Source organism: Sceloporus undulatus, chromosome 1 (assembly GCF_019175285.1).
Source record: "Sceloporus undulatus isolate JIND9_A2432 ecotype Alabama chromosome 1, SceUnd_v1.1, whole genome shotgun sequence".
NCBI classification, from domain to species: Eukaryota; Metazoa; Chordata; class Lepidosauria; order Squamata; family Phrynosomatidae; genus Sceloporus; species Sceloporus undulatus.
In genome coordinates this window covers 5294850-5308000 of record NC_056522.1, presented here as the reverse complement: position 1 = coordinate 5308000, position 13151 = coordinate 5294850, and the positions used below count along the sequence as shown (strand labels likewise).

The 13151-nt window shown below is 42.8% G+C and overlaps 1 protein-coding gene across 1 annotated transcript in view; it reads left to right on the top strand.

Moving 5' to 3' along the window:
• INTS9 (integrator complex subunit 9) overlaps window positions 1-13151 on the top strand; it is a 102262-nt gene that overhangs the window by 12996 nt on the left and 76115 nt on the right. The window contains exon 3 of the mRNA XM_042446461.1: window positions 5293-5353. Within this exon, the coding sequence (XP_042302395.1) occupies window positions 5293-5353 (61 nt within the window). The remainder of the gene's footprint in view (window positions 1-5292; window positions 5354-13151) is intronic.

Genomic DNA, 13151 nt, shown 5'->3' with positions numbered 1-13151 from the left:
GTTCAAATCCCTGCTCAGCCATGAAAATCTACTGGGTGACCTTGGGCAAGTCACAGTCTCTCAGCCTCAGAGGATGGCAATGGCAAACCCCAACTGAAGAAATTTGACCCCCCAAAAATGTAGTAAGTTCACCTTAGGGTCACCATAAGCTAGAAAGGACTTGAAGGCAAAGCAACACCACACACAACAACCATAAAGCCTTCCCCTGTGAGGATCTGAAGAAGCATTTCCTCAAGTACCCCTCACTCCCTACCCCCAAGAATTTTGCAATAAGGTGTTAATTGTTCTGTTCGCTGGATCCATAGAAGGTTTTATATGACAAGTCAGTCAATTCCCATTGTAACAGATGTAATAAACCAACATAGGCAGAGATGGAGTAGACAGGTAAATCATTAGTACTCTGCAAGTTGTCTATGTTTTCAATCTGCAATAATGGACATTCAGGCACATTCTAACTGCTGAGGAAGAAACAGAATGTTCTACTGTGGGGCATTGGTATCTACTGGATTTTGGTTCCAGGGCCCACTGTGGATACCAAAATCCATGGATGTTCAAGTCCCATTAAATACAACAGATAGTAAAATGGGATCTAGGAGTCCAAGTCGACCACAAGTTGAACATGAGTCAATAGTGTGATGAGGCAGCTAAAAAGGCCAGTGCAATTTTAGGCTGCATCAATAGAAGTATAGTGTCTAAATCAAGGGAAGTAATAGTGCCACTCTATGAATGAGCACACCAAGACTCCCTATCCTCCACTCTTCTGCTTTAGGTCCCCCAAATTCATACCTGTGGCCTCCTTAATAGAGTCCAACCATCTAACATACGGTCTTCCTCTCTTTCTACATCCCTCCTCCTTTCACAGCATTATTGTCTTTTCCAGTGAGTTGTGCCTTCTCTTGAAGTGGCCACAGTATGACAGTCTCAGTTTAATCATCTTGGCTTCCAGGGAGAGTTCAGGCTTTATCTGTTCTAGGTTTTTCTTTTTGGCTGTCCACAGTATCCTCACCACTCTTCTCTAGCACTGCACCTCAAGTGAGTTGATTTTCTTCCTATCTCCTTTCCTCACTGTCCAGTGACAGTGACACTGTCTCACACCCGTACATGGTGATGGGGAATACAGTGGCTTGTACAATTCTAACTTTCACACTCAGTTGTATATCTTTTTAGGATCTTTGCTAGTTCTTTAATAGCAGCCCTCCCCGTTCCTAGTCGTCTTCTGGTTTCTTGACTGCAATTCCTGTCCTGATTAATGTTTGATCCAAAGTATGGAAAGTCTTGTGCTTTTTCAATTACCTCATTGTTAGGTTGAATTTGTGTAGATCCTCCATGGTCATTATTATGTTTTCTTTATAATCAGCAGTAAGCCTGCCTTTCCACTTTCTTCCTTGATCTTCCTTAGTAGCTGTTCCAAGTCTGATGTTTTCTGCTAGTAGTATATCTGCATATCTTAAATTATTGATGTTTCTTCCTCCTATCTTCCTCCCCCCCCCCCTTCTTCTGTATCCAAGCCTGCTCTTCATATGATATTTTCTTCATACAAGTTGAACAGATAAGGTTAAAGAGTGCGGCCTTGCCTGACCCCTTGGCCAATTGGGAACCATTCTGTTTCTCCATATTCTGTTCTGAAGCAGCCTCCTGTAGATATTTCCTTCTAGGACAGGGGTAGGCAACTACGGAAGGCTAGAGGGGTTAAAAATTGCCCCCAGACACTGTCTCGCAGGTGAGACAGGCATTGTTGCTTTGTTTTTGCCAAGGAAAGCCTTTTTTAACAATAGGAAGTAAGCAGAAGTCACTTCTTGTTTCAAAAATAGGCTTCTCTTGGGGGAGGAAAGTTCTATACCACCTGCAGAGTATTTGGGGCAAAGTAATAATAATTTTCTGAAGTAAAAGAATTAAATTGGGATGGCCCTGGGGACACAAAAATGTCCTTAGAGGGCCTCATGTAACCTTTGAGTTGCGTTTTGCCAACCTCAGTTCTGGAAACTCTGAGAATGAAGATGTTATGTAGGAAAATCCTCTCTCTCCCACCCATTGCATCTCATTTCTAGGCCAAAGAGGTAGGAGAATGGAAGTCCACTAAGTCTTTCTCAGGAATCAAATGGTCCCGTTCCCTTATCTCTTGGCATGCCATGTTCAATTCAGGGGCTGGTCATGATACTGGCCATTGTACAGCGTACCCGCTACATAGGTTGGCGTGTCATACACAGCTTCCACTTTACGCGGAAGCTGCACTGCAATACATTGAATGGTGTGTGTGCACTGCGCCGCCGTGAGCACGAGCTCAAGTTTACACAGAAATGGGGCTCAAGTTTACACAGTATTTGCCTTATGCGGGGGGGGGGTCTGGAATGGATCCTCGCATAAAGCAAGGCTCCACTGTATATACAAAATAACTCCTTTGTGTCCATTTTAAACTTTGGAAACTGTCTGGTGGTGGCTAATGACTTCCATGCCTGCTAGATCCATTCAGGGATTTAATCTAAATTTTAAAAGAGATACCTACACGACTGGACTCCTCACTCTAAAATATGTTGAACACGTTGAATGTCTCTAAGCCTTGCTGGCTTGGAATGCCATTGCTAACTTCAGATTATTCACCACCACCACCATCACCCCAATAACTGGTTCATCAACTGTGGCATTTTCCCAATAACCCATGCATGCCTTTAAGTAGGGTTGCCATCAGTGAGGACCTCCAAACCGGGACAAATGTAGGGCAACATTTTCAAATGTAGGACACATTTTTATAAAAATGGAGGACACGCAAAAAATGAGGTTTTTTAAAAAAATGTTAATATAAATGCATGTTTTTAGGCATGATCAAAATGGAGGACATTTTGGCATTATCCTTAGACAGATGGCAGAAATGTACTTGCCCTCGGGTTCAACTTTACTTCTCAGAAGTGTGTACTTGGGCAAGGGACTGTGGTTTTTCTTCACTGCGCATGAGTTAGTAAAAATCATAGCAAGTTACATTGGCCATGCCTCAGAGGCTTGTTGATATCACCACCACCACCACCACCATCATCATCATCATCATCATCATCACCACCACTATAATTGGCCAAGAAAGGCAGACTTGTTAGCATTCAAAGCACCATAAATACACAAAAAATGCACTTGCATATATTTAATAATAAAAAATAATGAAAAATAAATAAAAAACAAGGCAGGGGTGTATATATTTGATAACAAAAATTAATGTAATAAAATAAAAAACAAGCAATAATAAAATTAATAAAATAAAATAAAAACAAGCAATAATAAAAATTAATGAAATAAAACAAAAACAAGCAATAATAAAAATTAATAAAATAAAAACAAGCAATAATAAAAATTAATAAAATAAAAAATAAAAAGCAATAATAAAAATTTTAAAAATTAAATAAAATAAGTATTATATTTTTAAAAATAATTTAAAAACCCCAAAAACCAAGGCAGACCTAATGGCCACTGACTCAGCTTTCCTCCTCCTCCTCCTCCTCTGCCCCAATTCTGCCCTGGCCTTCAGGCACCCTTCCTCCGGCTCCTTCCTCCTCCTCTCCCCCCTCCTCCTCCTTATGAAGGCTGGCGCGCATGCGGAGGGAAGCAGGCCAGGTGCGCGCGCGCGCGGAGGGAGGCGGGGAAGGCAGGCGCGTGCGCGCGGAGGGAAGTGGGGAGGCAGGCGCGCGCGGCCCCTGCTGGGACCTGGGCGGCGCGCAAGCCCTCCCAGTGGGGGCGCGGTGGCGGCGGCGGCACTTCTGCCACCCGCCGAGGAAGAGAAGGAAGGCAGAGCCGGAGGAAGAGGTGGGTTGGCGCCGCAGCAGCCGCGTTAGCGGCAGCGGCAATGGCTGGAGCGGGCCCCCAAACCGGGAACAAGGCACGGGTGGGGGCCCAAACCGGACCGGGACCGGGAGAGGCCCCCCGAAACCGTGATTGGCACGGGGGCCGCCGGGTTATGGCAACCCTACCTTTAAGTCACTTGTTGACTTATGGTGATCCCATGAATTTCATAGGGTTTTCATAGGCAAGGACTACTCAGATGTGATTTTGCGAGTTCCTTCCTCTGAAATGTTGCCTACAGCTCATGGTAGTCATTGGCAGTCTCCCATCTAATTATTAACCAGAGCTGACCCTGTTTACCTTCCAAGATCATTTGGGGTATTTAGGCAAGAGAGGTGTTGACTTGGCAATTGATTAATGAGTCTACTCTAGGTGGGACAAGAACATCCTGGAGAAAAGTGACCAGTGGGGTCCCACAGGGCTCTGTCCTGGGCCCAGTGCTATTCAACATCTTTATCAATGACCTGAATGACAGAATTGGGAGCATACTTATCAAATTTGCAGATGACACCAAATTAGGAGGAGTAGCTAATACTCCAGAGGACAGGATCAAGATTCAAAATGACCTGAACAGTCTAGAAAACTAGGCCAAAGCTAACAAAATGAAATTCAACACAGAGAAATGTAAGGTACTGTACTTAGGGAGGAAAAATAAAATGCACAGATATAGGATGGGTGACACCTGGCTGAATGAAACTACGTGTGAAAGGGATCTAGGAGTCCAAGTAGATCACAAGTTGAACATGAGTGAAGAGTGTGATGTGCCAGCTAACAAGGCCAATGCGATTTTAGGTTGCATCAATAGAAGTATAGTGTCTAGATCCAGGGAAGTAATAGTGCCACTGTATTCTGCTCTGGTCAGGCCCCACCTGGAATATTGTGTCCAGTTCTGGGCACCACAATTAAAAAAGGACATTGAGAAACTGGAGCGTGTCCAAAGGAGGGCGACAAAAATGGTGAAGGGTCTGGAAACCATGCCCTATGAGGAACGACTTAGGGAGCTGGGGATGTGTAGCCTGGAGAAGAGAAGGTTAAGAGGTGATATGATAGCCCAGTTTAAATATTTGAAGGGATGTCATATTGAGGAGGGAGCAAGCTTATTTTCTGCTGCTCCAGAGACTAGGACCCGGAGCAATGGATGCAAGCTGCAGGAAAAGAGATTCCACCTCAACATTAGGAGGAACTTCCTGACAGTAAGGGCTGTTCGACGAAGTGTAGTGGAGTCTCCTTCCTTAGAGGTATTCAAACAGAGGCTGGATGGTCATCTGTCGGTGATGCTTTGATTGTGATTTCCTGCATGGCAGGGGGTTGGACTGGATGGCCCGTGCGATCTTTTCCAACTCTATGATTCTATGATCTCTCCAGTACAAAACATACGTAGCATCAATGATTTAAACCCAGTTATCTTAAAATGGGTCCTGGTTTCATCATAAAAATCCATTAACCTTATTTTTTCTTTCAATCCTGTAGTGCAAGGCTCTCCAAACTCCCTGGCTGGGTTTTAAAAGACGGAAGCACTTTCCTGGATAAGGTAATGTACAGATGGGATTGGGACTCCCCGTGAAACTAGCTAATGAGCCGACAAAATTGAGCCCAAGCAAATTTTATTTAACCAAAAGAAAAAGAAAAGCCGGTTGCTAGAATTAATTGACTTTTTCAGGTCAAATCACTTGAATTGTCGATGTCAAATACATCTTGAAATGATTTTCATCAGTTCTTGCCTTTGCAGTGCAAAGTCTTAGAGGCAGAAGATATATGTAGTCTTTACTAGCCTGACAGCTGGCAGGGCATTCTGTTCTTTGCAACTGATGAAAAGTCTATTAGAGGGGTCATAGAATTAATATTCTTTTTTTTATGTAAGAATCATTTGCGTGTACTGTATGTATTGAGTTTACTGTATATGCTGCTTTTTTCATATTCATGTATGAGGCAAGTTTGTGACTGTAATAGCTTTACCATCATTGCTGTTATCATCATCATCTTCTCCACATAGTACATGAATCAGTGGGCAGGCACACAAAAGTTCTGAGAGGCACAGGCCAAATTGGCCCTGCCTGAATTGAGCAGAGAAGAATTCTTTGGAAATGTAGAACCTGTCCTAAATCTCATTCACAGGTGACCCAGGAACTGGGTGATTGAATTGTAAGAACTATCTAGTAGTTAATTCAGTCCAGGTCAGTCACAGGGTATCCAGCAGGATGAAGGGAGAAGTTAACGAGACTAGTCATCAGATGGTCCAGATTGCAAACTTGGCTTGAAAGCACTAGCATGTGTAGATAGGTCTTTTAAGGTTGGAATCTACATAATCTCTTTGTACAGATGTGTGATAGAGGGCAATGTACCTGGTACTTGTCAAATGGCTGGGAATCAAAGGGCACTTCCCTCTAGAGATGACACCTTTTTGTGTGAAACATCTAGATTGATTGCCCTGCCCTTTCCTCGCAAACCATGGCCATTCTTCCTCTTGGAAAAAATCCTTTCAGGACACATTTCTCCCTATAAAATACCTGTTTGGGCACAGAGTCATAAATTGTAGCCAGTCCAAGGTCAAAAACATGAACCCTGGAAAGTACTACTAGTCACCAAGTAAGGAAAGTTGAAAGCAATAAGGTGCCAGAGAGTAGCTGGGAGATTTGTAGGCAGCTGTTTCAAGACCCTAAGTGCCTAATTAGTCAGTGTCTCTTACTTAACAATCTCTGGGAGTGATGTAATTATTATTTGTCTTGTTTTAGTTCAGTGAATGATGGCAGTTGATCTTTAGCATCTGCAGCCTACTATTGGGGAGTAGGGCCTTCCTCTTCCTCAACCCCAAGTTCCTCAGACTCAGATCATTGTTATCAAAACCTGCAGATTCCTGGCAATCTGCCTCCTCCTCACTGTTGGAATTGTCTAACTCCAGTGAGTGAGTTATGACAGAATTCACCAAGTCAGCTGAGCACACAGGACTGTCCCTACCATGAGACAGAATGAGGACATTACTTTAGGCAGCAGTTGCTGTAAATCGGAAGAACACAACAATAATAAACATGGTACAGTTGGACCCCATATTACAGAAGGGATCAGTTCCAGCCAGGACCTTTCACATACTACAAAGTTCATATATGATCGGGAGTACTAATTCTCTTACCTAGGCATTTTCTAGATTTTCCATTGCAACTCTGTCAAATACTTCCACTGGAAGTTGACTGAACAGCGTGCAAACACAGCTATTGAGGAATCTGCAGGTCTTTGTGTATAACTGAAACCATGTAATACTAACTTTTGTCATACAGAATCCTACTGTATATATCTTGTATCATGTTGTTTCCCACAGTGGGCAATCACAAACCTCTAGGATAGCAGACCTTGAAGGCAATAGCCCTACTTGACTATTTGCTCCTAACCAACATTCATTTACTATTTATTTGCTTATATCCTGCCTTTTCCCCAAAACTGGAACACTTACAAAGTAAGCAAGTAAAAACATACGAAAAAGCTATTGTTAAAATGCAATTAAACTGTCCATAGAATTAAAACAAATCCATTAAAGAGTCAAAATATAAAAATCAATAGAACAGCACACTGTTAAAAGCCTTGCAGTCATTCCCTGAAAGTCTGTTGGAACAGAAAGGTTTTCACTTGCCAACTGCCTAGGGAGTTCCAAAGCCTGGGAGTAGCTGCAGAGAAGGCCCTCTGACATACTCCAACCTCACAGACCTGTAAGAGTGGTGGCACCAACCAAAAAGTATCCCCTAAAGAACATAGAGCATGGGCAGGTGCATGTAGAAAGATACAGCCCTTCAGATTGCCTAGACCAGGGGCTCCCAACCTTTTTGACTCACTGAGCCCTTTTTAGAATCATTTTCTATGGCAGAGCACCTAAGAGGCCTAGCATTACTGGAGGAGAGAGATAGGATAGATTGTAATTTTCCAAGAGTGGCTGGGGAGCACCTGGGAAATGCACAAGAAGCACAGCTGGTTTTTAAGAACCCCTCATATGTTGCATACATATAGACATGCCCTAGTAAGTGATGGGGGAATCTAACAGTTATTCCAGAAGCAGATAAGTGGATAAGTGAGTACACATTTTTCACTAAGGGCCAAGTTGGCTGGGGTGATGTATTGTTGGAGAAAGTGGTACAAGTTGTTCATCTGAAAAAGTCTGAAATCCAAAACACTTCCACTCTAAGCATTTCAGAAATCTGGGCCAAAACTATCAAGATTAATTTCAACATGGAGAAATGTAAGATATTACACTTAGGGAGAAAAAAATTAAATGTGCGGATATAGGATGGGGGACACTTAGCTTTACAACAGTACATGTGATACACATCTAGGAGTCCTATTGACCACAAGTTGAACATGAGTCAACATGATGCAGCAGCTTAAAAGGCCAATGCAATTGTAGGCTGTATCTACAGAAGTATAGTGTCCAGATCAAGGGAAGTAATAGTACCACTCTATTCTGCTTTGGTCAGCCCTCACCTAGAATAGTGTGTCCAGTTCTGGGCAGCACAATTCAGAAAGCATGTTGACAAGTTGGAGCATGTCCAGAGGAGGGCGACTAAAATGGTGAAGGGTCTGGAAACCATGCCCTGTGAGGAGTGACTTAGGGAGCTGAGTATGTTTATCTTGAAGAAGAGAAGGTTAAGAAGAGATATGATAGCCCTGTTTAAGTATTTGAATGGGTGTCGTATTCAGGATGGAGCAAACTTGTTTTCTCCTGCTCTAGAGAGTAGGACACAGAGCAATAAATTCAAACTAGAGGAAAAGAGATTCCATCTCAACATTAGGAAGAACTTCCTGATGGTAAGAGCTGTTCGATAGTGGAAGATGCTGCTGCCTCAAAGGGTGGTAGTGTCTCCTTCTTTGTAGGTTTTTAAACAGAGGCTGGATGGCCATCTATCAGGGATGCTTTGACTGTGTATTCCTGCATGGCAGACAGGTTGGACAGGTTTGCCTTTGAGGTCTCTTTCATCTGAATGAGTCTATGATTTTAATAAAACAACAACAACATCTTAATGAGCCAGTGTGGCATAGCAGTTTGAGTGTTCGATAGAAATCTGGGGGGCCAGGGTTCAAATCCTTATTTGGCCTTGGAAACCCATTGGGCTACCCTAGGCAAGTGTCACAGCTTCAGAGGAAGGCCATGACAAATTCTCTCTGAACAAATCTGGCCAAGAAACTCCCATGGTACATCTACCGTAGGGCTGCTGTAGGTCAGAGGCGATTTGAAATCACATGGCAACAAATGCAGCATAAGAAACTGTGAAAGCATCACCAGTGTTATGAAAAATATAATAAAAATAAAGGCAGCAGAATTTCTTCCATGTAGCGCTGGTCCTAGAGGTGGATCTTAACAAAGTCATTTTACCTCACCAGCCAAATCTCTCAAGTGTATGCCACCATAACTACATCAGTTCTCATCTGTTTGTCCTGATTAATACATGGCTGCCTTGGGCTTTGTGCAACATGAACAGTGGGGTATAAGTTGAATAAATATATAATATTTAGGTAGGAAATCACAAAGGAATAGCAGGTTAATCCAGTTAAGGCTAGGAGCTGGCAAAATTGGGATCAATCTGGATCTGATTCAGTATGAAACATATTCATATGCTTAGGCTCGGTCATCATCATGATTTGGACATGATGCATAGGAAGTGCCTCCCAAAGAGCATCCCTGCATCTCAAGAGCTGTGAAGGGACATGCTAGGAGACACTTGAGATCTGTTTACAGATCAATAGCTTCCAACTGCCCTGCTGATTCCACCTGGGAGCCTTGATCTCTCTCACCTCCTGTTATCTTCATCCCTTGCAAAGAAACTTGTCCAGATGCTTTATTGACACATTGAATGCTAGGGGATCTTGCATGGTTTCTTACTACTAAAACAGCAGGACTGTCAGCATCACCAGCCACAGTAAAATAGAAGGAAACACTCCAATTTGACACCGGGAAGTAAGTGTGTATACGAGAGAGAGAAATTAAAAGATTGAGAAAGAACATGCAAACACAGAGGGCAGAAGAAGGAAAGGAAGACCACATGCCAGATGGACTGACTCAAGCAGTGGGAATGGGCTTGCAGGAATTGAATACAGAAGTGGAAGATAGAGAGTTTTGGATGTGTCTCATCTGCAGGATCACCATGAGTTGAGGTCGACTCAGAGGCAAATAACAACAATCACAACCTGTCTTCACCACATCTTGTGTCAGTGAGTTCCATAGTTTTAACTATACACTATGTGAATATGGACCTCTTTTTGCCTGTTCTGAAATCTCCCAGCACTCGATTTCCCTTGGAGCCAAGTCTTTTAAGAGGTGGGGGGAAAGGTCTCTCCATTTTGAAGGGACAGAGCTAGGAAAGTGAGCATCTTGGAGCTGCCAGTGCACCCTGGGCATGCTAATCGCGGAACAGTACCAACCAGATGGACCACCTGGAGATTGGGGACGTGGACTGGGTATGCCAAGCCCTTTGGATGCACTGTTTGCAGCAGATAGGTTTCATTAGGAATCCTGGTACTGTCTTTAGCTTGCCCCAGCATTGACCGTTGTGCCTGCTTAGAATGACAAATGGGCTGACCAAGGTGCCGGGCAGAAGACAGGTGTCTGGGGTCAGAGGTGAACAGTTTGTCATTTATGGAGGGCAATCCTCTCTTCGCCACATTTGAATACGCTTGTCTAAGTCCAAAGGAGGCATTGAAATTCACTGTGCTTAGACATCGGTCACCTTTTAACTTCTCTTGATGAGGTGAAAAGCCTTCTGCCATTAGATGTAATTGCTCCTTTGTTCTAACTTGGCAAAATCTCTAATATTTCTTGAGAACTTGATCCAGGTCCTGGGCTAAGTGGGGAGGGCAGTCCAGCCCCGAGGGAAAAGATGGTGATAATAATGTATTTTACCTTTCTGCAGTGTGAAAATGCTGCAGGAAAGGATAGGGCAGGTTTCTTCTGCTTTGAGCCTTTATTACAGCCATTGCCATCTCTCCAAGTCACTACTTTCATCTCAGAAAAAAATCATTGCAAATTTCCCCCTCCTCGACAAGAAAGGATGTATTGATACATTGGGATACTCCATCCACAATACAGACAGTCGGAGATTTCTTATAATTCTGGACCTTGTTTTTCAACCCCACCCCACATTTTTGCAAAAAGTGTGGGGTGTTTATACCCCCTCCACATTTTGTGGGGAGGGGGCAGTGTGTTTTGAGGAAAGTACACTGTTGTTGGGGAAGGGATAGAATCGCAGAACCACATTGAGAAAAATGCTGAAGTGCAAAAAATTGTGGGAAAGTGCTCTTCTATTGCACAGCAGGGAGAATATGTTTTAAACTGTTCTTTCTTGCACGCAGCAGTGATACAAGGAATGATTTGCATTCCAGCCTTAGTTTTCAGAGCCAGTGTGGCGTCGTGGTGGGGAACAGATGGACCATGAAAACCCATTGGGTGACCTTGGATAAGTCACACTCTCTCAGCCTCAGGGGACAACAATGGCAAACCAAATCTTACCAAGAAAAGATGATGATGATGATGATGATTTGCCTTGGGCTTGCCGAATTTTGGGAATAACTTGAAGACACAACAACAACAACAGGTCGAGCGTGTTTGCATATCCAACTTGCTGCACTTTAAGGAAATGGAAAAGATTACCATGGTGTAACGTTTAAAGCGTAGCGGTCTTTGCTACTTTCTGTCTGTTTTTGCAGGCCCCCCCATCACACACACACACACACTCTATTTCCCTTGTCCTTGAATGTGCCACCAAAATTTGGTGGACAGTAGCAAAAAAAATAAAAATAGAAGCATGTTCTCTTTAAAAGTGTTGTTTTTCCTTTGAATATTCTTGTTTATTCACACTCTTGTAAGTGTGGATTCAGTAGATTCACGCTCCTTTTTTCTAAAAGAAAAAAATGGGGTAGAGGAAAATGGCTCTTTTAAATTGAAAGCATCACTTTTTTCACCACTGCCTCACTAAATTTTGGTTGCACACTGCCAAAAACTGGAAATAAAGGGTTTCAGGAGTGAATATGAAGATTGACTTAGGAAGGTGGATAAGTTTAGCTTGGAGAAGGTTTAGAGGTGACATGACAGCTATCTTCAAATTTCTGAAGAGACATCATATAGCAGATGGATCAACCTTGTCTCCTGCTGCTCCAAAGACTAGAATATGAACCAGTGGATGCCAATTAGAGGAGAAAAGATTCCACCTAAATGTTAGGAAGAACGTCCTATCACATGGGGTTATAAAACAGGAGAAAAACAGAATGCTCCTGGCATTATAGCGCAATTGGGCGAAGATTTTCACATGATGTTGCACTCATCCAGTACTTCTCTTGAATAACCTGGAACCGGCCTGTATCTACTCTTTAAAGAAAAAAACCCATGAATGGTTTGCCATTAGCACATCATTCAAACTATTGTGAAGGTGCGGAAACTAACAACGATGCATTTGCACTATTGAAGAGCTTTTCCCAGACTGGACTTCGCCACAGGCAGTTTGCTCTCATTGCTAGAATCGTTTTCAGAGTAGATTTCTGTCTTATTTTGAGATATACTATTTTATTTGAACTGGATGCATATCATGTTCTTAAATATAGAAATTTTATTTTGTTGTGTTTGAGATGGAACCACATTTTCCACACATGTGCAGTAGCGCAGTAAGGGTGCATGCACAAAAAATCCAGTCATAACGATACAGCAATGTGATTGGGTTCGGTATGCACAACGTCACTGTGTTTTTATTTCATTGTTATAGCGTGATTGCACAACTGCAGAACTATAGATTGCTGTAGCGCTATGCTTCCATTATCTTCCAATGGTGCGATTGTTATGGAATTGGCCCTAGTGTGATAATCTCCTTAGAGCTGTGGCATGGACTTTTGTTGGTGAATGGACACCAGGGTGCTTCAGCAGTGTCTTCCTGCATGGCAGGGGGTTGAACTAGATCTGTGGTGGCAAACCTATGGCACACATGCTCTCTCTGGCACATAAAGCCATTTTGGAGGACACATGGAGAGACAGGTAGGCAAGGGAAGAGGGAGAACAGGCACACGCATTTGATGTTGGGCACTCAGTCCCTAAACGGTTCGCCGTTACTGAACTAGATGGTCCTTGGGGTTCCTTCCTGCTGTAAGATTCTAAGATTCTATCCTATGAATATTTGGTTCTCTTTTTAGAACAGCATGTTTTTTAAATGTTTTTGAAACTGGATGTTCAGTAGAATGTTGTATAGTTTCTATACTGCTTTTTATTATATTTAATTGTAAACTTTAAATGTTTTTTTAATGTTATTGATAGTTTGATTCTATAGCCACAATCTTATTGCTTTCCCCCCTGGGTAGGCTGGAAACTGTAT